Below are 23,445 nucleotides of genomic sequence, written 5' to 3' on the forward strand. Positions count from 1 at the left end.
TGCATGACGTCATGTCTTTTGTTACGTCACATGTTTACATGTTTTATATATTCCATGTAGGCGCATACATATGCTGAGGGTTTCTACAGGGCCACCTATATACGCGAGTCTTGTTGCGTGTATACTGAACACTGTGGCGAGCCTTCTACGGTTCTTTGCGTTAGAAAACAATGTCGAGGATTCTCGTGTGTTCGCCGGTAATTGAGCTTGAAATTTCCCATACGTATTAGAAAGAACCAGGACAAAATGGGCAGTTACGCGAGTCGGATTGCGTCGATGTCAAACAATGCAGTACACTCCGTGTACCGTGGCCGTAAACGAAAGTGCATCGAAGAAGATGATTTCGATTCTGAATCAGACTACATTGATCGTACGCTGCAAACGCCGAAAAAGTACGTCCACAACATGTTAACTATTTATTCCTTTCACGGCGAGTTTACGCGATGATGTTGCGATTAATATTTGACGTGGTCAATGAAGATAACACTTTTTTTGCAAACGATGCATAATCAACGTATAATGTCAATGTATTCCTCTGTTTACGATTTTTATGCGTTATTACCGGTCATTCATTTTATTCATTTTCAGGAGAAAATTGCTGACGACAGCACAGTACATATACAAAACTTTGTTTCAAGAAGAAAAAGGCAGTGATATAACTGTGCTCATGCTAGGGAAAGCATGGAGATTACATAAAGTTTACATTAGCCAGGTAAAGTCATTGGGTCAATGCTTGCTGTATGTACATAATGCACTTGAATGAGCTATGTTGTTTAAGGACTAGTCATTACTCAAGAATTCAGTTCATTCACAAATATATTACATTGTATTCTATTTGTCAGTATTACATTTCAATATCTGATTGGTATAGTGTTTTATTATATTTAACTTGTTGAACCTATTTTTGCTCATCCTTTTATGTAATTTCTTTCCTATATCGTATTTACTACTGTATCTGTCATAAACAATGTTTTTTTAAATATAAATGGGCACAATATTGTCATTTGTCTAGCCCTCTTATAGCAACAAGATTCATTGAAGTTTATAATTACTTTTACAGCATTTGTATATACCTCCTTTTTATGCTATTGAGTATCAAATGTACTATACATATTCATTTTCTAATTATTGAATACATTTACGTAGATATTATTATTAAAAGATATATTTTCCTTTCAGAGTCCTTATTTTGCGAGTATGTTTTCTGGATCTTGGAGAGAAGCGAATGAGACAGTCATCAGTGTGGAAATTGCTGATCCTAACATCACATTGGATTGTAAATAGCGTTTATTAAATATTGGTAAAGGTCTGTTCATGATTGAGGATAAATATTTTAACTTTAAACATTTTCAGCTCTCTTGACAGTCTTTGGTTCCTTTTACCAGGATGAAGTGAGTCTAGAACCGAAAGATGTCATATCGATTTTGGCTACCTCCACTTTATTCCAATTGCAAGGGCTAATCGACCAGTGCACAGATATTATGGTGGAAACAACAAACATAAAAACTGTTGTCCCTTATTACAATGCTGCTGTGTCTTATGGTGTCCCAATGGTAAAGGCAGCAGCCAAAAGATGGCTGGAAGTGAATCTTTTAGGATACGGATGGCTACATCCGACTTTCTTGAAAGAAATCACACCAGATCTGATGGCTGAGTTAATTGCTAGCCCTGATTTAATTGCTATGCAAACTGAGTTCTGCATATACATGATGCTGAGAGTATGGTAAGCAATGGTACATTACATTGGAACTATTTATAAACGGCTTTTCTATATTATAACGAATTATATTGCAGGCTCTTCGTTCATATACACAATAAAGAAGAAACACTACAAATCGATGAATATTTTCGAAATCATAAATGGACGGAACCTTTTCTCATAACGGAAGAAGGCCGAGAATTTTCGGCGCCTTTCAAAGCACTGAGAATGAAGTACCTTTTATTACATGACCAAGATGTTAAAATTTTATACAGCGATAATTTGATACCGCACGAATGGTTGCACAACGCGTATAAGGAACAATGGTTACATTTATTAAGAATAGACGCGAATAAAGACCAAGGGTAAGTTGGGAAATTTACATGCTTTCTAAATGTATCCCTTTACTAGGCCAATGGACGTAGTAGTGAATCTCGAATATGTGCCTTCTTTTTTCTTCCCTTCCTTTTTACACCCAGCTTCGAGGACAGAATATTCACTCTGAAAAATCTACTCTCTTGTTTGTCCATCTACCTTAGGTACCTATAATAACTACTCTCCATGTAACAGTGCGATGAAATGGCAATCAGGGGAAGTAGGTATCATCCTAATATATTTCTTTAATATTTTAGACCAGAACAAATGAGTGAAGCGGAGTTCGCGCGCGAATGTTTCCGTTGCGGAAGATGTATTGAAAAGGCCGGGGAACATACTTGGAGATGGACAGCGTTCCATTTTGGACTAAATTTGGTCGTATGCTTGGACAGCACCACTTTGAGGATTAAGAGAAATCATAGATTAGACACAGACCTCATCAAAGCTAATCACAGCAAGCACAATATCATTCTAAAGTGAGTATACTTACAAACTTGTCTGCAGAGGAGAGTTCATTGGCTAATATCTTCATTGCTAATTCTGGGCATATTTGTTTGCAGAGTAAGTTTAATTTCATTGGATGAACAACGTCAAGAGAAACACATTCAGAGTTCTGGTATGCTTAGGTTATTGCTCCACAAGAACGAAGAGGTACGTAATTGTTTAGGTTTCTTTGATACACTGCAATGTTATGAGAATAAAATCTGTACTTGACTTTATAGAAACTAGTGATGTCTTTGGACAAAGAACTTACTTATCCGTTGTATATATCGGTCAACATGCAAGTGGTGACACCGTTCGTATCCACGGAAGAGGAAAAATCCGCAGACATAGTCATATTCTCAGACACTTAGCACTTTGACAGTTCGAAGACGCTGAGCCCCGACGAGTACACGCTTGTTTCAAATACTAATCCACAACTGTTCCACTTTCTTAATACTTTGATTACGAGTAAGCGTTATGATTAATGTCCCTTTTTTTTTATTTTTTACTTTTACTCACATTCATTTGGAACGAATTTTTTTAATGTACATTTTGTCACCTGCCCGCATAACGTTTATATTGTGGAGACATTGATTTTTTATTAAAAAGTCTACAAACTAGATCTAGTCGACTGAATATAATCGCGGCATTAGCACGAGACTTTTGTTTCGTTAGTACTTTTGGACCAGTGCATATTTAGAGACTTATTTTTGTGTAACGTAAATTCAAGTCTCACTGTTGCTAGAATTATACGAATATTATTTAACGAATTGGTAACTTGCTAGTGATACACGCACGAAACGAGCTCAGAGAAAAAATTCATTACTTGACGTTCGGTAAAGAGTGAGAGATCCACAAGGGAACTTCATTTTAATTCTCAGCCTCAGAATGAAAGTGTCATACGAAACGCTACAGTATTAAAGCAGTTGTTTGCTTTCACTGTCGTTGATGCATTTAAATATTTATATCGCAACGAGGATACTGATAATCAATTAGTCTATGAATCGGAAGTCGAGAAATTGCATGGTCTCACATGAAAGGACATGTAGTACATATAGAACTGAATTTATATGTAGCCACGCTGATCGAGCGATTCTGTGTCTTCCGGCCAGCGATCGAAAATGTCGACCTTCGTGCCTTGCGAATATCGATCACGAAAGAGTATTCTGTGTACGCGAGAATAGCGTCAGTTTTTTATACGGTATTTTTAATTTTGGAAATATTTACTGCACAACTACATTTTTTCAACCGAGCAACACGCAAAACAGACACACACACACGTTTCTTCGATTCCGATCTATTCTACATGGTGCTATCATTCAATAAGTGAACAATTTTTACGTTTCACTTTTAGTAAAGACTATATCGTAAGAACGTATCCCAGTTAGTGACTAAGTCTTTTCTACATTTAACGAGCGCTCATAATTTCCAATTAACATCTCGATAGAGAAATATAATGTGTTCTAACGTAGCACTTGCAGTTTTATTCAGTCCTTACCTCTGCTGTAGTATTTTGATCCGTAGCTCTTGATCTGTTTTATTTGAGTTAGATCAGAAACAACAAGGTACAGGTAATAATAAAAAGACAATAGTATAGAATATTTTCAAACGGTATGATTTGATACATGAAAGTCGATGCACTTTTATACTTTTGAATATTATAAATTAAATGAGACCAATTGCGTCAATGTTACCTTGAGATCGTTTCCCGATGATACATCATTATCGATTCAAACGGATGTGCACTTTGCATGCAAATGCATTACGTGATAATGTATTTCCGTGATTATGCTGCTAAACGTTTGAGAACATTTCTGACATAAACAGAACGTTTCCACGATTAACATGTAAATTAGTCCAATCAATCGGGGTAAATTTTTTAGATATCGAGTGAATAACCAAAAATTACCAATATCTGGTGCTTCGTTTAAATTCTATGTCGCCTTTGAATTATCATTTTTGTTTTTTTTGTAACCATTCAATACTTTATTGGCAGAATATTCTCTGTACATAGTGAATCGACGTGTACAATGTAATATTGATATCATACGATAATAAATATTACAATATAACTGAACAAGATTGACGTGAACGTTGTCTTGATGCCTTTCAGAGTGTACCTGGTGTAGTTTGCTAAACGGAACTTAACGTGTACATATATCGTAACGAGAATCATGTCAAACCGATGATGCGGTCTGAATGGGATTGTATGTAATGTATGCGTTTCCCGATTTCCTTTCCCTCTCGTTTTGCTTTCGCTTTCTACCTTTCTCTCGCGTTCGATATTCTAGAACGGGGGGGGGGGGGCGGAAATGTAGCCAAGTAGCATCGGTTATGTGAAGTATGCCATGTGATCGTGGGTGGACGATATGTATGAAGCGAGTTTCGCGAGAATCTCTCTCGCAATTTCAAAATGGCAACCCGAATGAACGGTTTCGTTACATTCCGCTGTCTACCGATCCGCTACGGACACGCGCCGGAAGGGAAATGGAGTGTTGAAAGAAAGGTGTCGTTATCGTTTACTTTTTATTTGTTAGATGTCACAGTTTCTATGGTCATCGTGGATCACGGTACATCGACAGGACAAGAGGTTTTTCGTTGATGTTTTTTTGCCTTCTATGGACGTATATCACGATGCGTTCGTGCGTTCTCTTGTTATCTTTATTATTGTTTACTTTTTTTTGTGGAATTTCTCGGCGGGTCAACTTTACGTTTTGCCATGCACGCAAATTATGTATCGCAGTAAAGGGAAAAAGATTAGTACAGTCGGGTCCGGGTACTCGCTATTGAAACGACAAGTGACCTGCTGATCCTACGATCGGAACGAATCGCATTACATGAGTACAACAATCAGACTGCCGGCGTTTATGCAAATGTAGATTTTTTGTTTTCGCGTAGAACTAGATCGTGGAACTCGGAACGGCAGATAAATTCGTTTAATTCTATATACATATATATATATATATATATATATATATATATATATATATATATATATATATATATATATATATATATATAGATATATGTATGTATGTATATATATATAGGGTTTTGCATCAGGTAACAAGTCAAATAAAAACCACATGATATTTTCTTACACTTTGTACTATATTGAATTTTAGACGATCGAGTATGCTATAAATGCATAAAATCCACAGTTTGATAATAATATGTAATGTCGAATCTCTTTTTTTCTTCTCTTTGTATAACGTTTAATAGTCAATCACTTTTCGTTCTTTTCTTTTTCGGTTCTCGTTCAATCTTCCAAACGAAGAGACGAGACGACGAAGCCTGACCGGCTAATTATCTTTTGCCCTTACTATAATAAAGTAACTTGAGACGGAGTTCTAATCTTACGAATCGGCTTAAACGTTACGTACAGACGAGCAACTAGTAGTTATATGTTTTTTTTTCCTTTTCATTTATGCCACGTTTATCTGACGTTTTAAGCAAAAATAAGAAATTTCAACTCTGAAAGATCACTAGGCATGTTTAGGATAATTATTACGTATCTTTTACCATCTAAAACAGCCAGACGATCAACTAAACTAATTGAGCGGAACATAACGAAATTCTTTCTTTTCGACTAAGTTTTCTTCTTTCGTCTCTTAATTCCGTCTTTCGTCTGTTCCCTATCCGTTGTTCCAGATTTATGACTTAAACAAGGCAGTGCACACTGGAGCCCCTCGTTCCACGGATAGACATGTCGTCCAAGATCTAATTAGTTTTAATTAGTACACAGGTGTAGTTATGATTTACAGGTGTATCGCTCGTTTAGGTTAAACGTACATCTGTCGCAACAAAGTCACGTGATGGATCAGCCGAAAAAGCCTGCCGAACAATCATCCCCCAAAAATCCCCCAAAATCAAAGTAATTTAATCATCGTAATCAAAATTATTATTTCTTGAACTCTTTTAGATCGTACAAATACCAATGACGTTCTGTTCAAGCGGCTGTATTATAAACAAAGTTACGGCAACGCGTTATTATATTGCTGGTAAATTAGGAGAGAAATTTGTTGTAGATATCAGAATTTAGTATACTTCACTGGTAAGAGGAAAAAGGATTTTCCACCCTTTATTGCAAGAAAGTACGTCCTCCGCATGTTCCAAACTGGACTGAATGAGAGATCGGTCACGTGACCAACTATGTTGACATTCGCGAGACGCGGTGAACTTTTAAACTAAGCGAACAGTCGTAACATTATTGCGGAAGCATCGTAGCTCGCGGTATTTACGGCATCACATAACCTCCGTTGAGTAGGTGTCGAAGGTGAAACGTGTGCACGTTAGAAAACACATGCGAACTCGGGGATCCCAGTGTATACTAGTGGTCGCAACGGATAGGGAGAAAGAAGTACGATTCGACGCGAGTGTACGATTACATTTTTTCCCGCGAACACCACGCTTCTGAAGCAAGCCGCGCGACGCGTGCAACTGTCAACTGGGGGACTTGTGTATCAAAAAAATGTGAGTCAGTGGTTTCGAGGATTTCAAACTCCGTGCTTGATCTTATGCTCATCCGCAGTCCGAGGTATTGTAATTTGAAATTTTACTGGCAATATAAAACATCGGTCTCGGTTGTTTCCTCAAGTGCATTTTTCGGGTCTCCACTAACGAGAGCTTACGAGCCAAATACAAACTTTTGAAAGGTTGACACCCTTGACGATGTACAATCATATTAATATTTCGGCGTTATTGTTGAAACAAGGGTAAAATTGAACGTTCGATAAATTACTAGAACTCTTGCATTTCGCGAAAATAGTAGAGATCGTTCGTCTTATTTTGTATTAACGGTTTTGTTGGAATTTAAAATCTGGACTCGTAAGGACTCCCACGGAAGCGACCCTGTCTCTATTCCGTTTCTCAAGACATTCGTCCACTGTCGATTGTTGCTCTTCTACCATTGTTTAACAATAATAACAGTAACGATAAAAAGAAGAATAACAATGACAACAGTAACGATGTTAATGGTAACAATTAAGTTATTAGTCCTGACAGTAGTAATATTAGTAATAGTAATAGCGGTCGTAATAATAGTGTAACAATGGCGGCGAGACGACACACGGTGACAACAGCGGCAGCGGCGATTAATTTAGGTACTGCGGTGAGACATGTGTTTGTTTATGATGTTGATGTTGTTGTTTTTGTTGTTCTTGTTGTTGTTGATGTTGTTGTCAATAAGCATTCTACGTTATCCTCTACTTTCTCCATCGACGATTCTACATCTTCGTTACGATTCCTGTGTGTACGTTTTTTTTTTCGTGTTTTTATTTTCTGTTCTTAGATATTTTTCTTTTTTTGTTGTTTTAGTTCGACTACGATCGAAGTAGTAGTAACATTTTACTTCTCGAGCGAACTATATGTCCGAAGTGTAGTTTTAGCGTTTCTCTTGCGCGCGTTCCACACTCTCGTACACGCAGATACACACACGCGCGCGCGCGCGCGCGTACCAAGCACTCGCTCAAGTGCACGCATTCATAGGAACGGCTGAACACACACTCTCTCGCGCGCACACGCACACACATGCACACGGTCAGTTTTCCATTCGCGAGCCTCCGCTACCGTCTATCATTTACATACAGCATTTTATTGCAAAAATCAGCGGAACACGGGTCGCGATCGTGATGGCGGAACCGTCGTTTTTCTTCTTCTCCGTATTCTCCCTTTTGTCCGTCAACGAAATGTAAAATATAGACGACACGACGATATGTTTCCCTTCGATCACCCACCTGCGCTCCCGTTTTACAAGCTCGTTGCACCGACGGCCACGCGCATTCACGAAAACGACCCGACGTTACTTCTCTAAAAATAAGCTGTAATATCCTTCTTGCGTGCAATTCCATTTCTGCTTCCTCCGAATAAAATATAATATATATATATGTATATATATATTTATCTCTCTGTTTCTCTCAGCAGTAGCGTACAAACGTGCGAACGTATTCGCGATGCCGCTACCATATACAATATATATGTATATATATATAGATATATATTTATACATAATAATATATAATATATAGATTCTTTTATTTATTATGTATATATATATATATTTTTTTTTCTCTTGAGGTTTATTTCTCGAGATATTATCAATTTTATTTACTTTCTACGCTTATGCGAGAGACGCTGGTTGCTTTCACGCGGAGGCCGTAGTCGTGTGTTGTGTGTTTTCTTCATTTGTATTGTTTTTTTTTCTCGTTTTTTTTTTATCTCAAATCTCCCGTTCTTTTTCACGAATTTACCTCGGGGAAGCGTACTATTTGATGTACGATCGAACTCGCGTATCTCTGGCAGTTTGTATCACCGTTTACAGCTACGTTTTTTTTTTTTTTGTAATTCAACTATGAGTATTGTTGTTTCTTTTTTTTTCTTTTTTGTGAATCGTTCGAGTCCCGGATCACTGTGTTTCGGTGTATTGTGCTCTTCCTCTCTCTCTCTCTCCTCTCTCTTTCTACCTCTGTGTTTCTCTCTGTTTCTCTTCTCCTTGACAATCGAAAGCGTGTCCCGTTTTGGAAAAGTAAGAGCGACAATGTTGGCCGTAACTGTAGCCAACTCGTTGACAATTCTCGCGTTACCCTTGTTTACCGATCGTCGGTGTGCGGTTCGGATAGAAGAACGGAAAGGACTTTTGATTCTCGGAACGGGCGGAACTGAAAAACTCTGTTTTCACCGCGAACACTCTCTGCAGTTGCTAATACCTGGATCGCGGGGTCGGCTGGAAATGGAACCGGAAGGAGAACGAGTTGGCCCGGGTCCTCCGAACGGTCGCTATTTGAATCGTTGATTCGGTTTAGGCGTCGTGTGTTGTGTCCGCTAATGGCCGAGAATCATTTTAGGCTATGGAGAAGTACGGCGAGGTTAAGACAGTTATTGCGAGCGGGCACGAAAGTAGCAGACTCGGCAATGCCAGAACGACCGTGAACAGAGACGTCAACGGCAGTAAGAAGGACGGCGTGTGGCTTTCGGCCGAGTTGCAGAGATCACCGGTGCATGAGCAGTAGAATGCCTGTACGTCGTGGGTGCCCGTTCTCCTCACGCATTCCGCGTTGTCCTTCTCGTCCGTGATGTATCCGCACCCTCTGACTACCCTGATTTTCCCGTACACTGAAACCATACAAACATTACATTAGAAACGGTTACGCATAGATTGTCCTACGCCATTCCCTCCTTAACGTCTCGGGCTCACGTTTTTGCTAAGTGTCTTGCTCCTGCCTCCACTTCTCTTTCTCTCTGACCACGAGATATCGCTTGATTTCTTAGCCAATACGAAATAGTCTCTACTTCTCTATAACGTCTCGGATCATTAGCATCTCGTTTTTATCCCCCACTCCTTTTTGTCTCTGATCACGAGATGTAAGTTTATGGTTAGACAATAGAAAATAGTATCTACTATTCTATAACGTCTCACTGGGTCTCAATTTTGTTAGCGTCTCATTCTTATCTTCACTCCTTTTTGTATCTAATCGCGAGACTTATTAATAAAGTATTTTTAAAGTATCAAATACTATAGTTTGAAATCAGTTATTCACATAATGCTTCTAACGAAAGGCAGTATTTCCCCCATAGCATCTCGCTGTCAGAATTTACGAGTCTGTCGAGAGCGCTCAAACTTTTTACCCTTATCGATTGATTACCGTTTCGCAATTTTACTAGACATCGCGGAGATCGAAATACCAAAGAACGCGACGTTATGGAGGAAAACCTATGAAACAGGAATCAAGGTCAAATATTTGACCTCCAATATTCTAAATATTTTGTTTCCCCCGTTACACCGAGATTATTTGTAGCGTTTTGCGTACATATTTCAAACGCGAGCGCATAAATAGTTGATGAAACGCTTCCGTCTCGGCTGCCGGATCAATTATGCATATCAGTAACTAGCTCGATTGCCAGAATAGAGTCGTGCGGAGCCGAGACATAAACAGAACAATAGTCAATCCGCATAACGTCGAATAGCAAATGGGGATGAAAAAGTTTCTCGCGAGGCTTGAATTGCACGCGACAACGCATCCTCGGAACGGATGTGGTCGTTAAAGACCACCTGCGCAAATTCCTCAAAGACCTATCTCCAACGGATAGGTTGTGGAGATTGCTATGGGAGGAGGGACGGGAGGGGGAGGGGATTATGCAAGCACAGTTTGAGGAAATTACCCGCCCAGCGCCGTGCATTTCGGTTAATATTGTTGCGAGCGTAAAGGGCACGGTTGCACGTAGATACTTTTTTTCATCTCGGTGGTTAGGGGTTTTAGGGCTACGAGGACACCGCAATGCAGGCGACCCGCTGCTGGCTGTCCCAGGATTAATCCTTGAATTATTGATGTCACGATCGTATAGACAGAGGGCAAACTTCCAGAACTTTATATTATTATTCTGCTTACAAATAATTATCCGAGTGGATAAAACGAAACGCCTAGTACAAAAACGTAGTCGCAACATCCGTCGTGAAATAGAACGCATTTTATCTCTCGAAAATATAAAAGAAAGTTTGAATTGCTTATGGGATTTTTGCTGCCGAGAGCTCTACTTTGTTTTTCAAGTCATTTAAGAAAACTTTTCACTCCCCGGTGATTTAATGTGTTCATTATGTTGCGTTAAGTACCTTTTTGGCTGATCTTCCGGCAGATAGTGGGCTCTAAGTGGTTCAGGTGTTCCAGTCGTGGTTGAAAACTGCAGTTCACGGTCCCAAGAGTGTACGGATCGAATGGATCGCCACACCTTGGATCGTATTCGCTGTTGCATTGGTAGCATATTATTGCCTCACCTGGAAAACAAATTCGCATCGATTACTGCATCAATGAATCAATGGACGGTATAATGTCTAACGAATTGCACACGGTCTGCGATCTAAATCGCAAGGCGTAAAGGTTAAACCGTAACCATGATCTCTACGCAAACGCATTGAGCTATGACTTAATCACGTGCACTTGACACGCGTTCCGACTATAACGTTACAGTTCCAGACTAAACTATGATATAACCGTAATCTATGAGCTCGGGCTGAACTATCAACTAGCTCCGATCTAAATGTGTCTAATCCCAGATACTGTTTGCAACGGTGTATAGATTTTCCTTCGCGGCGAAACGGGAATGAGAATGTAGGCTTCGCGAAATAGGAAGGAACCTAGAAGAAACAGGAACTGGCTTACAGCGACATATCACGAAACGCCAGGCTACTCTATTGATTAGGATAGGTTAGGTCAGGACTTCGAAGAACCGCCGGATCCATATTATAAACCGCGACTCCTTCTGTTCCACCCTTATCACGTGCCGCAATTCTCTGAAAAGTGGGCCACTAATATGCACGTGCTTGTCGCTAACTACGTGCGCAATTAGTCTGTTGCAGTTGGTTATTAATTTTGAGGTCCGCGTAGATAGAGACGTTACGGAACAGTCGATGGTATCATCGCGAATGCTATTGTCGTTCCGTAGATGGTTAATCGAGCTCCAGGAAATGGTAGAACGTTCACGAGTTAGTTGATTTCAATAACACACTCTTAACCCCTTGCCTTAAAATAACGTTTCTTTTATTGCGTTATTACTTCAAATAGCGTTTCTATTTCTTAAAATAACATTTAACTTAAATCACAATAATTTACCATAAAATGAAATTTTAACCCTTTGTGAAGTAGACTTTGCAAACAATAAACCATTGGGCAAACGAATAGGACAAAAATCATTAAGTGCAATTTAACGCAGTAGTCAGTTTAAAAGAATTTAAAAATATCAGCTTATTAGTTTTAGCTTATTAAAATCAATAAAACAGGAAAGAAATTTCTATTTGATTTCTGTTCCTTGCAATTTTTATTTCGCACAAACACCCGCAGTCTAGTCATCAGTATATGGACATTCGTCCTCAAAGATTCGTCGACGTGTCTGTGCATGGACGGCTGTTTCTACTTGCACAGTACTCGCACGATGATTGGGAATGCTTTCCGCGCCTTTGATGTTATTGGTTTAGGTTACGGTTTAAATGAAGACAAATGTTGCTGGATCATTGTTTATTTGGCGCAAGTAGAAATAGACGAGCACACAAATACACATGTACGCAGAGTCCAGGGAGGATCGAGTACACGTGTACTCGATGAACTTTCGAATTCGATACTGTCGACGACGTTCCTTCGCATAAATTTTGCACTTTTCGTTCATGTTTGTTGTTTAAAATCACAATATTACTTAACTATCCTTTCTTAGTTACATTATTACCGTTGAATAACAACGGGCAAAAGTGAATAGGTGAAATTTAAAGCAAAAGAAAAACTAAAAAGAAAATGTATATTATTTTGAATTTCATGAAAATTATTAGGGAAAGGAAGAGATCCTGCTGCTTGCTATTTGTACAGAAAATGTTTATCTTGCTTCACACTCCACAGTGTAGAAATAAAAAAAATATTGTCTATTCACACAAGTGTGAACATAAATTTTAACTTACATTTAATGAATTTAAAGGACAAGAAAAGCTAACAAAAATCAACGTCTCCACATTCTAGTAATGAAAAAGATTGCGTACGCACGGAGGTATGAATAGGAATTTTAACCTAAATTTTGCAATCATGGAGGACTGAAGGTGGCCGGGTACCGGAGGCCCCTTTGATCGGTGAGAATTGAATTTTTTCTCTTTTTTTTTAGTGGGCTGATTCGATTGTCGAGAGTTCGTTTCACAGTCCGTCCGGCCGGGGTGCCGGAGCGCCGGTGATTGGCTACGGCCCTGCCGCGTTGTGGCGTCACGACGCAACCCCATTCACCCTCCCAGCGAGTCCGGTTACGGCACCAGCTGATATCGAGCAGGAAGACCTAACCCAGACCAATGCGCGCGATGACCTACTGATACACTCACGGTAAAATAGGAGCTTCTGCATAGGTGAGAACGCCGAGGGGGGAGGGGGGATCCGCGGCCGAATACATTTTGCAAAACGCCGTCTGCAAATTGTCCGCCAATATTTGCCCAGCAACTATTTGCCGATATCCGAACCGACAACGGCCGCGTGAATTTTACCCGTAAACGTTCCAGAAAATTCGCCGGACCTCGCGCACCCCCGATTACGTAAGTACGACGACAATTTGCGCTCTTCGAAAGCTGACCTGACGTCATCAATATTTTACACGTCAATCGCCACAAAATGTACGTATTGTCATTCCTATAGAAAAATAGATTCAATTTATTGTCACCTTTTGCGTTTACCATTCAATTTTATTTTGATAAGGGTGAATATTGTGCTTTGTATAATTTCGTATGGGTTGCTACAAATTTTTGAGTGAGATTCAAATATTTTCTAAATTTTGTCCAATTTTTTTGGTAAGAGGCTAATTTTTCCTACAAAACTGAGTCGGTCAAATGCAACGGATTGCATTGTGCTTGACACGAATGTATTAATTGGGGACACACGATATCGAATAGAGCTCAAGCAGAAATGTTTTCGAGGAAAACCTTCGAACTCCCAGAACAGCGGATTAACACTAATTGCATTAGATTCCGGAGCGAGGAGATTAGGTTCAATTCCAATGCCCGTGTTGAACAGAGACATTTAATAATAATAATTAGCCTGCGAATACCGTAGCGTTCTCGATCGAGAGAAACGCAACTATAATATGACTTTTCACAAGTTTCGAGTACGTGAAAGTTCTTCTTAAAGAAACACTCACTGTAAAGACTTGCAGATTGTTGCTTCAATAACTGGCCGAGCATAACCGTTTGTAACATCGACAGAAACTCATTTTACGGAGTCTACATTTATCCTCGGTCAATGACAGAGAATTCATTTTTATACTTCCGGGTAAGAGAAGCTAACTCGAAGAACGTTGAGTTGAGTCATTTAGCAGGCTATAATTTATTTCTACATTTATTTTGGTCAGCGGTACATCTTCGAAATGCTTCTTTAGCTCGGTGAACAAGAAATGGTAATTTTCATTAAACGAACCACGGTAAATATTAGCAACGCTGTGCAAAGAAGGGAAAGAAGGGAAATCATTTAGCGCGTATAATATACTTCACTCCGGTGAATGGCGCGGCTTCGAAACGCATTTTTAGCTCACTAAACAAGAAATTGTCGGGCGGATAAGGGAACAACGGTAAATATTAGCGACGCTATGCAAAGAAGGGAAGCTATTTAGCAGGGTCTAATGCGTGTGTTGACGCGCGGGGCAGTTTAATGTTTGGTTTCCCCGCAGAATGCAGCGTAGATTGTATCGACTGACGGGCTCGGGTTCCTTCACTGGCTTCCCTTCCTCGGATTCGCTGAAAGCAGCGCCGGAGCGTTGCGAAAATATAGCGAGGGGCGGGTGGCTCGGCACCCTGACCTTGGACAAGTTCTGCAGGGCGTTCCGACACCCGCCCCTCTGTTCCCGTTAGCTTCCCGTACCGTTAATCATTCACGGAGATACAACTATCGCCATTGCGGAACAATCTCTCGCGGAACGCAGGAAATAACGAGCTAATCGATTCATCATTGTCAATGAATCACTCGTACGATCGTTCGTTCTATCGTTTACACATTTTACCATTCGACGCTTCGTTCTTATTAATTTTGCATCCGCAAAATAATTCGATAGAGAACTTGTTTGTGTAACGAGTTAATTTGTAAAATTAGGAGACGAAGGTGCATAGCGAGTCTCTTTCATCGATGCTTTTCCGAGCTTGTCAACCGAAGCAGAAGACGAGACAATTTGTTGTCGATATTTATCGACTGTCTGCTCCTGATTTATTTACGCGCCAGACGGTTCTCCGGTCTAATTCTATTATGGCAGACGAGCAAAGATCCGGTTAGGAGTCACGAATGGCTAGCATGACGGCACGACGCCTTTGGTGAAAATCCCTCTGTTTTCTGTCATCGTAAAATGTTTGAGTGCTTATATCATCATAGTGTTCTTTGAAATATGAAATTCGGAATAGGATCGGACGTGCTGGACCAACTCTTGTTCGCTTCTCGTATCAATTCGACACGCAATTCACTGATAAAGAGTTCGTCAGGGGTCTCTACAAAAATTAGATTTCCACACGATATCGAAAAATGCTGAAAGTGTTAAGAATTATCTACAATTCACTTATCAATTCACTTATACTTCAATTATCAAAATTTCTATCGTAAATTATCGTGCTACCTCCTCATGTTTTCGGAATATTACCTAGAAGAAGATTTCGAAGCTAACCAGTTTGGCATAGCATGCTCGCTCAGAAGCCTACTAAGAGATTTCCCGTGGACACGAACGAGAGACAGACGAGGATTAAAGCGTAGAAGATCTTTTTCGCAACGATTTCGACCTAGCTCCTTTTTGATATAGCATACTCACTCAAAGCCCCACTTACAATTAGCAACAGACTCCGAGTTTTTATGGAAAATAAAAATGGTTTAGATCGGTTTTAAGGTGTTTTTAGTAATTTTAAGGAAAATCATGCAGAAGCGTTTCCAAATCCTTTGAATGCCTTTACTAGAATATGTCACCGCTAGCGAGAGACAGACGAGGGTTGAAATATAAGAGTTCTATTTCGCGACGATTTCGAACGAACTCGTTTCCGATGTAGCCTTCTCAGAAACCTATTAATAGGCGGGCAAAGTAAAAGTTGTGAAAACGAGAGGCGGATAAGGGTTAAAGTGTAGACGTTTCGTGCAGCAGTTCGTAGCGCGCGGGTGTTAAAGAGGACGGATCGAAGCGACCCGTCGACAGCCGGAGGATGTCTTTGTACTGCTTCGGTGGACGTCGGTGTGAAAACATTGATCAGACGAGCGTATACGGTGGGAAAGCCAGTTCTCAATGACATTTGAGAACAGTGCCGCGAGACGTTCGATCAGCAGTAAATAGGGCGGCCGGCAGACGGGAGCAGCAACGAGCATCAGCGAGTCGCGTGAGGAACCAACGAGGGGCTGCGTGACATTGCGGATCCTTATGTAATCGACGGGAACTGGAAACGAAGGGATCGTCCGGGCTCGTTCGTTCTCGTTGACACGAATACGCCACCGATAAGGGGAACGTCCTCGAAGACCATTCCATCGCGATTCTTCACCCCCATTCAGCCGAGATATGAATGTTGACCCACTAACGCCATCATCCGACCCGATCTTTTCATCCTCGGGAATACGATACAGAATTGCTGAACCCGGGTAATAGTTGTTAATCCTGGTGTTGAAAGAGCTAGAGTACCGTCAAACGAACTAAAGTTACTTGACTTTGTTGCAATCAATTATGGAACAGTAGCGAACCGCCTGAAACAAAGCTCTACCGTTCCAAGTAAAAGCTGTGGTGGGTATAGCTTCTCTATTAGCTCTAGGTACCGGTAATTGATTCAACGTTAAAGGGCGTGCACATAATCTTCGATACTAAGGAACTCGTCTGTCGCAGGCCATTACGAGACAAGACACGGTGAACTAGTGAAATAGGGCTCAACTATTGTGGCGGTAGAGGGCTAACACCGTAACTACCTTCTCGTTTAGCTCTGGTTAACGGTAATTAATTGAGCCCTTAAAGGCCGTTAGTTTGATCGTAGAGAACCAACTCCCTCGGCTGCTGTCTATTTAGCTACGGTGAACTGGCGAAACAGGGCCTAAGTTGTCTAGCTGCTCTCGTAGCTCTGAACATCCGTAAAATATTGGTCCGAGTACAATCTGTAGACGCGTTAGGTAACCGAGTTAACAAAAAGAATTTGTTTCTGGCATTATCTATTTCCGTCGAAGAGTATACCTAGGTTATTCCTGGATTTCTGAAAACTATCGACATTTAAGTAGATACCGATCCCCGGTGGCCAATCTGGCGGTTAACATTATTAGGCCACCGTTTCATGCTTCGAAGATGTTCGTCGTCAAAGGCATTTCCGGACTGCTAGCTTTTTGGTAGATCATACGCTCGCCAGGATCAGACTTTAAAATAACGTGACGTAAAAATGGAGAAGTTCCGTATGCTTTTAGCACGTTTCTCGAGGCTGGAATAACTCGAGGTAACTCGGTATTTTCAGTAGAATCGGTTAATTCGACGTTGATCACGTTTCAGGGCTGAAAGAGTCTCTTTAGATTAGCATTTAGACGGCCGGCAACGTCGAAAGATTCTGCGGTTTTATCATAACCGAAACGACGGCAGAGATCTGTCGAGATTTCTCTCGTTCCACCGAATAATCGAGCTTTCCGGTGTTCTTGACGATGATAGGTGTCATCGGCGTTTGAGTGCTTTTTAATGCGTTTGCTCTCGCGCGCACTTGTCGCAGACGAATTGCGCCGATCAAATATTAAGTGGTTCCGCGGGCTTGCTCGAAACTTTACACCCCGTTGACCCTCGAACTCGACAATTATTAATGAAATTCCGACAGTCCTGTATTTTAGCTTCGTAAACACGAATTCATCTTGCAAAGATACACGCCCCGGGGAGCGTAAACGATTCAATAGTGTCCCACGGCTCCCGGGAATATATTCCTTTGCGTGATAGCTAATTCACCAAGTTGTTACGAAGTTCGATGAAGTTGGGCGCAGTTTCGTGTGACAAACGTTGGCAAAGTACCGTGGTTGCAACGTTCATGCGCCTTTGCATCGCGTTGAGTCCGAAGAAAAATACACGATGTCGATTTTGGCAAAGTGCGATGAAGTTTAAACACGTTACCTATTGGCAAGACGTCTCGCATGTACCATTATTCACATTGAAGTACAATATTCCTTAACGGTAATGACAAATATTATAAGCAACTTCTTTGTTATCATCTCAGGAGAATATCTGGTTTAAAATACAAAAATTTAGTTTTAAGTTTACACAAATGAGCTAAATCGTAAGTGGCATCGTTGGTAACATCAAATTTCATTTCTAATTTCAATTTTCCGGTATGAAAAATTTCATTCGTTAACTATAATAAAAAGGCATCCCACGATTTATCGACATCTTTTGAGTTTGTTATTTAGAAGAAGATGATCAAACGTCTTTCAGATATAGGACGGTTATTAAAAATTCCATTAATGGGCTTCCGGTAGTCTATTTTGCTAGAAAGTCATGTTATTTATTCTAGCGCGTTCTGTTAAAAAGTGTATCTCGCGTAGCAGGATAACTAACAAGGCATCTCAAGTGATTCATAAATTTTGTATGCAACTATTATTTAAAGGAAAATTTCCTCTGCCAGATGTAGCAGGGTCATTAAAAAATCCGTTAATAGGCTTCCTACTTTAACGGGAAGTCATGTTATTTATTCTAAAGAAAATTCGACGAAGCGCATCATGTGAAAAAGTGTATCTCGCGTAGCAGGATAACTAACAAGGCATCTCAAGTGATTCATAAATTTTGTATGCAACTATTATTTAAAGGAAAATTTCCTCTGCCAGATGTAGCAGGGTCATTAAAAAATCCGTTAATAGGCTTCCTACTTTAACGGGAAGTCATGTTATTTATTCTAAAGAAAATTCGACGAAGCGCATCATGTGAAAAAGTGTATCTCGCGTAGCAGGATAACTAACAAGGCATCTCAAGTGACATGGTTCATTTCGTGACGCAACTATTATGTAGAAGAAAATTGCCCCTTCTAGATATAGGTTATTAAAAAATATACTTCCTACTTTGCTAGAAAGTCGTGTTATTTATTCAAAGAGGATCACTTGCATCATAGAAAGTGTATACCTTGCAGGAGACGCGCAGTCAGCGGATCATTGTTTTGATTTCTGTGTTTTCGCAGGAAGTGTGGTTTAAATAAATAGGAGGATGCGTTGGGTAGGTGGTGGGGTGTCTTAGATTTTATTAAAAATTCGTCGATAAGGCAAGGTTAACGCGAGAAACGTCCCCTTGGTCACGGTACCACGCGGTGCAGGGAGAATAGAATTCGCTGAAGGAGAGTACGAGAGAATGCAGCGGGAGGGAGGGGAGAAAGTGGGTCGCTCGATAACCCTCGCGGGGGCCAGGTTCTACGATCCAAAAATTCTGAATTTCAACAAACTGCGCCGATCCCGATCAATCCCTGTGAAACGACCATCCCCGTTCCTCGCGAGAACAGCATGTCTTTCCGCCCTTTACGCCCTCCGCTACGGCAGCAGCTTGTAACGGCACACGTCGAGTTGCACCGGTGCAACATTGCACCCGGCCGAATTTTAAGGTCACCCGCTAACGATTCGGTCTGCACGCATCGCTTGCGTCACTTCCTAAGTTCTACGGTTTCGTTTTCGTTCTTCGATCTGGGAGAGATATACATACATCCTTGCTCCGTTGCACGGTCAATAAAATAGTTTCCCACGGTTACGTAATCTTCCCTCCGATCACTCTTCCCCCGGGGTGATTGCAATTAGTTCGTCAGGATCGACGGAAGAATGCAGTTTTTTCAACGGAACGTCGATACCGTCGCATCGTTTCGTATCGCCGCAGTGCTTCCAGCTGCGCAAGAGGCTCGCTCCTTTAATGGCTCGACTTCCGTCGTCCTCGAGAACGCACTCGTTACAGCCGTACACACCCTTCATTAATTTTTACTCGAAATTGCGTTCCAGCATTTCGCTGAGCGCCGCCCGTTTACATAATTCATCACGTTGCTGCGAAGACGAATATCGGGGTCACCCCGCACCGGGACTCGTGAAATGTGTTTTACCGTCTATTCGATTTCGGTAAATCAATTGTACGGATCGATCGTCCGGTAACAGGTCGTCCGATGGGGGCACGCTCGGTTCTCGAATCTTATCGTTGCTCGTTTCGAATAGAATTCCGAGAGATCTCGGAATGAGAATGTCGAGCAGGCAGCAAGCAACTTGCTTACGAAAGCCCTCTTCTGGAGCGGGTCTGAGGCCTCTCGAGCATTCGTTTCTCAACGATGTGTTTCTTGCCGTTTTCCGCTGCTGCGAGCCCCGTCGCTGCGCGAGAGCTTTCTGCAAACACGCGAGCACATCGCTCGAGGAACTCTTCTTCTTTCTCGCGAGCGTCTCCCGGAACACCGAGCTCCCGTTTCTTCCGCGACGGAAACGCCGGCCGACAACTTCCGGCGACCCTATTCCTTTTCTGTGCGATTTACTTTTCTAATGAGATTCAATCTAGAAATTGAGCACACTCGGTTTCCGTGCAAGCGCCGCGGAAGTACCACAAGTGCGAGGCGTCGTACGAGTTCCCTGACGAGCATCTGGAACACCGTAATCCTCTACGGGACAGGATCCCACCAGCCGTCCTGGCTGGCAAGCTAATTGCCCTCGTTCCCGACCATTCCGCCGTAATCCGACCCACCAAGTCCGGCCGAACGAAAATTCCTGGTCGACCGACACCCGCTTTCGCCAGCTAAAAAGCTCCGAGCCATCAAAGACTTCTACCAGTGACGTCACCAGCTATCCTTTGGGGGATTCGGCGCCATCGGTTGCCACCCGGCTGACATTCCCTCCGATCGAATCTTTTTCAAGCCGAAAAGCAGCAAATTCGTTTTTTGGATGATCATTTTGCTGACTATTTTACTTCAGTATTCAACAAGAATTATTTCACGACTCTGAAGACTTTCTAATCGATACTTATCTGAAAATTGATCTACTTCGTGGACTTGGAAACTTGGGTATCTGATTTCCCCCTAACTCTTGAATTTGATTGAAACTAGTAAAACAATTTAATAAAACAAAAGCGAATGAAATGCTAGCGGAGGATCTTTTACAGAACAATTTCCGAAGAGCGTATGAGGATTGGTAGCAATTTCAATTGTGAATTAATACGTCATTCCCAGTAAAAAATGTCTGAGCCCCTTCCTGGTACAGCGTCAATCTTAAAAGATCATACTAGTAAAATACTAAATAGAAGGTGAAATGTTCACAGAAAACAATTACGTTCAAGGACTATCTTCCCCAAAAGTGCAATTGCAATATTTTCCGAAAAGTATTAATGTCCGACTGAACACCAGTGTCCTTGATGTTGCTGTTTCTCAAGCAAAAAGAGGCGGAAGAGAATTCGGAACCGGAAGGGGCCATGGTGGCTGGCTCCCATCGCGCTCTTTATGTAACCGAAAATCAATATCGTCTCCGTTTCGACATGACCCGCGAAAGGAAAAAGAGCATCCGATTTTCCCTGTGCCCGAGGAATTCGCAAACGCGGTCTGCAAAAGCGTGGGCAATCGTTCTATAGATAACCCTCGGTTTTCTCGTCACTACCGCATTGCGCTGCAACGCGCGCGGCTCTTTCGAAAAGTCAATCGTCCCGTTCGATTGTCCTCCGCTGACGGCTGTTTCTCTAGAGCCTCGATCGTCGGCTATCTGGTATACTCATCAGGAAGCTCTTGGTCTCTCTCTTCGTATAGAACGCGAACAGAATCTGCCATGGACTTCTACGTGTCTCGTTCCAGGGGCCAGATTGGATTTCAATTTCCTCGGACAAGAATTTAGTATTCGGTAACCGTAATCGAACGTAATGCGATTCTCATTCCAGGGACAAGCATCGCATGCGCGTCTCGGTTCGAAAAATCGTGACTGTAGCTCGAAGAAGCCCGTAGATCGATCGGTAATTCAGTGTAGATCGGAAACTGGGTCGCTAAAGTAGGACACGTCATCTCGGCACGTAGATCGATTTTCTACCGAATTAAACGATCGAGAGAGAATTTTTATGACGGTGACTAGGACATTTAGCTCTAGACTATGAGAAGCCCGCGCGACCCATAGAAGACGCTTTTGGACCCCGCCGTCGATTTTCCATCTGCATAGCGCGTCTCAATGCGTTTACTATGGTTTTGACTAGCTGTAGGAGAAAGGATCGTCAAGGACGCGCGACTGAATAAGGGATCTCCACTCACCGTGATCGACGGACGACAGCAGGACCACAAGGACGAGGGTGACGATCGGCGCGAGACGATTTCCAATCATGATCACGATTACCGGACCATGTGTTTCAGCCAATCACGTTGCAGTCAGTCACTTCGGACGTGTTGCCTCCACCCTCGCTGCATGGAAAGCTCGCACGGAATCGGCGGGACCGATCGGTCGGACGGTCTTTTTTTTTCTCGTGTCGCGATTTGAAACGAGAAAAATTCGGTGAACGCTCGAGAGTCGAGAAAGACGGAAGAGTGTCTCGGTGTGGCAGTGCTCGACGATCAGAGTGTGACCTTCCCCGTTTCCCACGTCCGAAATGACTGAACGAAACGCAACGCAGCGGGACCTTCCTCTTTCTCGCGTGGTGCACCGTGCGTGATCACGGACGCGTCGCGTCTGACGAGCACCCGACGAGTTTCCGTCGGCTATGCGGCAGATCTGCCCCCTCTGGTTTTTCCATGCGCTTTGCGACCACCCACCGTTCGCCGCCGTACCCCACCACAGCCACCGAGCCAATTTTCGTTATCAACGTATCCTGATTTTCGCTGTTGTTGCTCTTTTGCCACAAACCTCTTCCCCTCACCAACCACGCGAAATTGTTAACAATTTCTTCCCCGTTTGCACAACCATTTTCCCACCAATACACAAATCACCCAGTTATCGCACTCCAAGCTACATCAAGCCTGCTTTCACAATTTTATTTGCCAAAATTTAGCTCTTCTCCCTATTACCAACAACCCAAAATTAGTTTTTTAATCTTAACAGACCCCTATTTCCGTGCCAATGCACTTTGCAACCACTGTGTCAAGACAATTTTCATTGTCACAGTAACCTTATTCCAATTTTTGTTACGCTTCTTCTAACAATTTACCTCTATCACCGTCCACACGAAACTGTTACTACTTTTTCTCATTTAAATGACAATTCAGAATCGATATTTCAGTCAGGACAATACTGAGCTACATCGGCCTACATTTGGCACAGTCTTTTAATTTATTAAGATTTAGCTATTGTTTCTAGTAACAACAACCCATTACCACTTCTGTGATTTTAACAAACCGCTATTTCAATGCCTGTGTATTTTTCAACCACTGTACCCCTCTAATCAAGCCAATTTTCATTGTTACAGTAACCTTATTTTTATTGCTCGTCTTCTAACAATTTACCTCCATCACCGCC

The 23,445-nt window shown here is 41.7% G+C and overlaps 2 protein-coding genes across 3 annotated transcripts; one reads left to right on the forward strand and one right to left on the reverse strand.

The window, feature by feature from the left end:
• Nucleotides 1-78: 78 nt before the first annotated feature.
• On the forward strand, nucleotides 79-7,219 carry Gcl (germ cell-less). Of its 2 annotated transcripts, XR_013082151.1 has the most exons (9): nucleotides 79-392; nucleotides 589-712; nucleotides 1,180-1,276; nucleotides 1,354-1,723; nucleotides 1,795-2,064; nucleotides 2,332-2,550; nucleotides 2,635-2,725; nucleotides 2,797-5,491; nucleotides 5,580-7,219. XR_013082151.1 is itself a non-coding variant. In XM_076786861.1 (8 exons), exons 1-8 carry the CDS (start codon nucleotides 247-249, stop codon nucleotides 2,926-2,928), a joined length of 1,449 nt encoding a protein of 482 aa, XP_076642976.1. In that variant the 5' UTR covers nucleotides 79-246; the 3' UTR covers nucleotides 2,929-7,219. The 2 variants fall into 2 exon arrangements, 1 of the variants encoding a protein (XP_076642976.1); XM_076786861.1 differs by having other exon boundaries at nucleotides 2,797-7,219.
• LOC143353484 (UPAR/Ly6 domain-containing protein crok) lies at nucleotides 3,049-22,693 on the reverse strand. The gene is made up of 3 exons (XM_076786864.1): nucleotides 22,251-22,693; nucleotides 11,163-11,324; nucleotides 3,049-9,667 (listed from the first exon to the last, which is right to left on the reverse strand). Exons 1-3 carry the CDS (start codon nucleotides 22,318-22,320, stop codon nucleotides 9,396-9,398), a joined length of 504 nt encoding a protein of 167 aa, XP_076642979.1. The 5' UTR covers nucleotides 22,321-22,693; the 3' UTR covers nucleotides 3,049-9,395.
• Between the last annotated feature and the right edge of the window lie 752 nt (nucleotides 22,694-23,445).

Source organism: Halictus rubicundus, chromosome 4 (genome assembly GCF_050948215.1).
Source record: "Halictus rubicundus isolate RS-2024b chromosome 4, iyHalRubi1_principal, whole genome shotgun sequence".
Taxonomy (NCBI): domain Eukaryota; kingdom Metazoa; phylum Arthropoda; class Insecta; order Hymenoptera; family Halictidae; genus Halictus; species Halictus rubicundus.

What these genes read in the sequence shown, in the direction of transcription:
- Gcl (XM_076786861.1), top strand. Translation starts at nt 247, where the DNA reads ATGGGCAGTTACGCGAGTCGGATTGCGTCGATGTCAAACAATGCAGTA. An exon ending in ATAAAGTTTACATTAGCCAG is followed by an intron (nt 713 to 1,179) that starts GTAAAGTCATTG and finishes TTTTCCTTTCAG; the next exon opens with AGTCCTTATTTTGCGAGTAT. An exon ending in TCCTAACATCACATTGGATT is followed by an intron (nt 1,277 to 1,353) that starts GTAAATAGCGTT and finishes AAACATTTTCAG; the next exon opens with CTCTCTTGACAGTCTTTGGT.
- LOC143353484 (XM_076786864.1), bottom strand. Translation starts at nt 22,320, where the DNA reads ATGATTGGAAATCGTCTCGCGCCGATCGTCACCCTCGTCCTTGTGGTC. An exon ending in GCTGTCGTCCGTCGATCACG is followed by an intron (nt 11,325 to 22,250) that starts GTGAGTGGAGAT and finishes TTTGTTTTCCAG; the next exon opens with GTGAGGCAATAATATGCTAC. An exon ending in CCGGAAGATCAGCCAAAAAG is followed by an intron (nt 9,668 to 11,162) that starts GTACTTAACGCA and finishes GTATGGTTTCAG; the next exon opens with TGTACGGGAAAATCAGGGTA.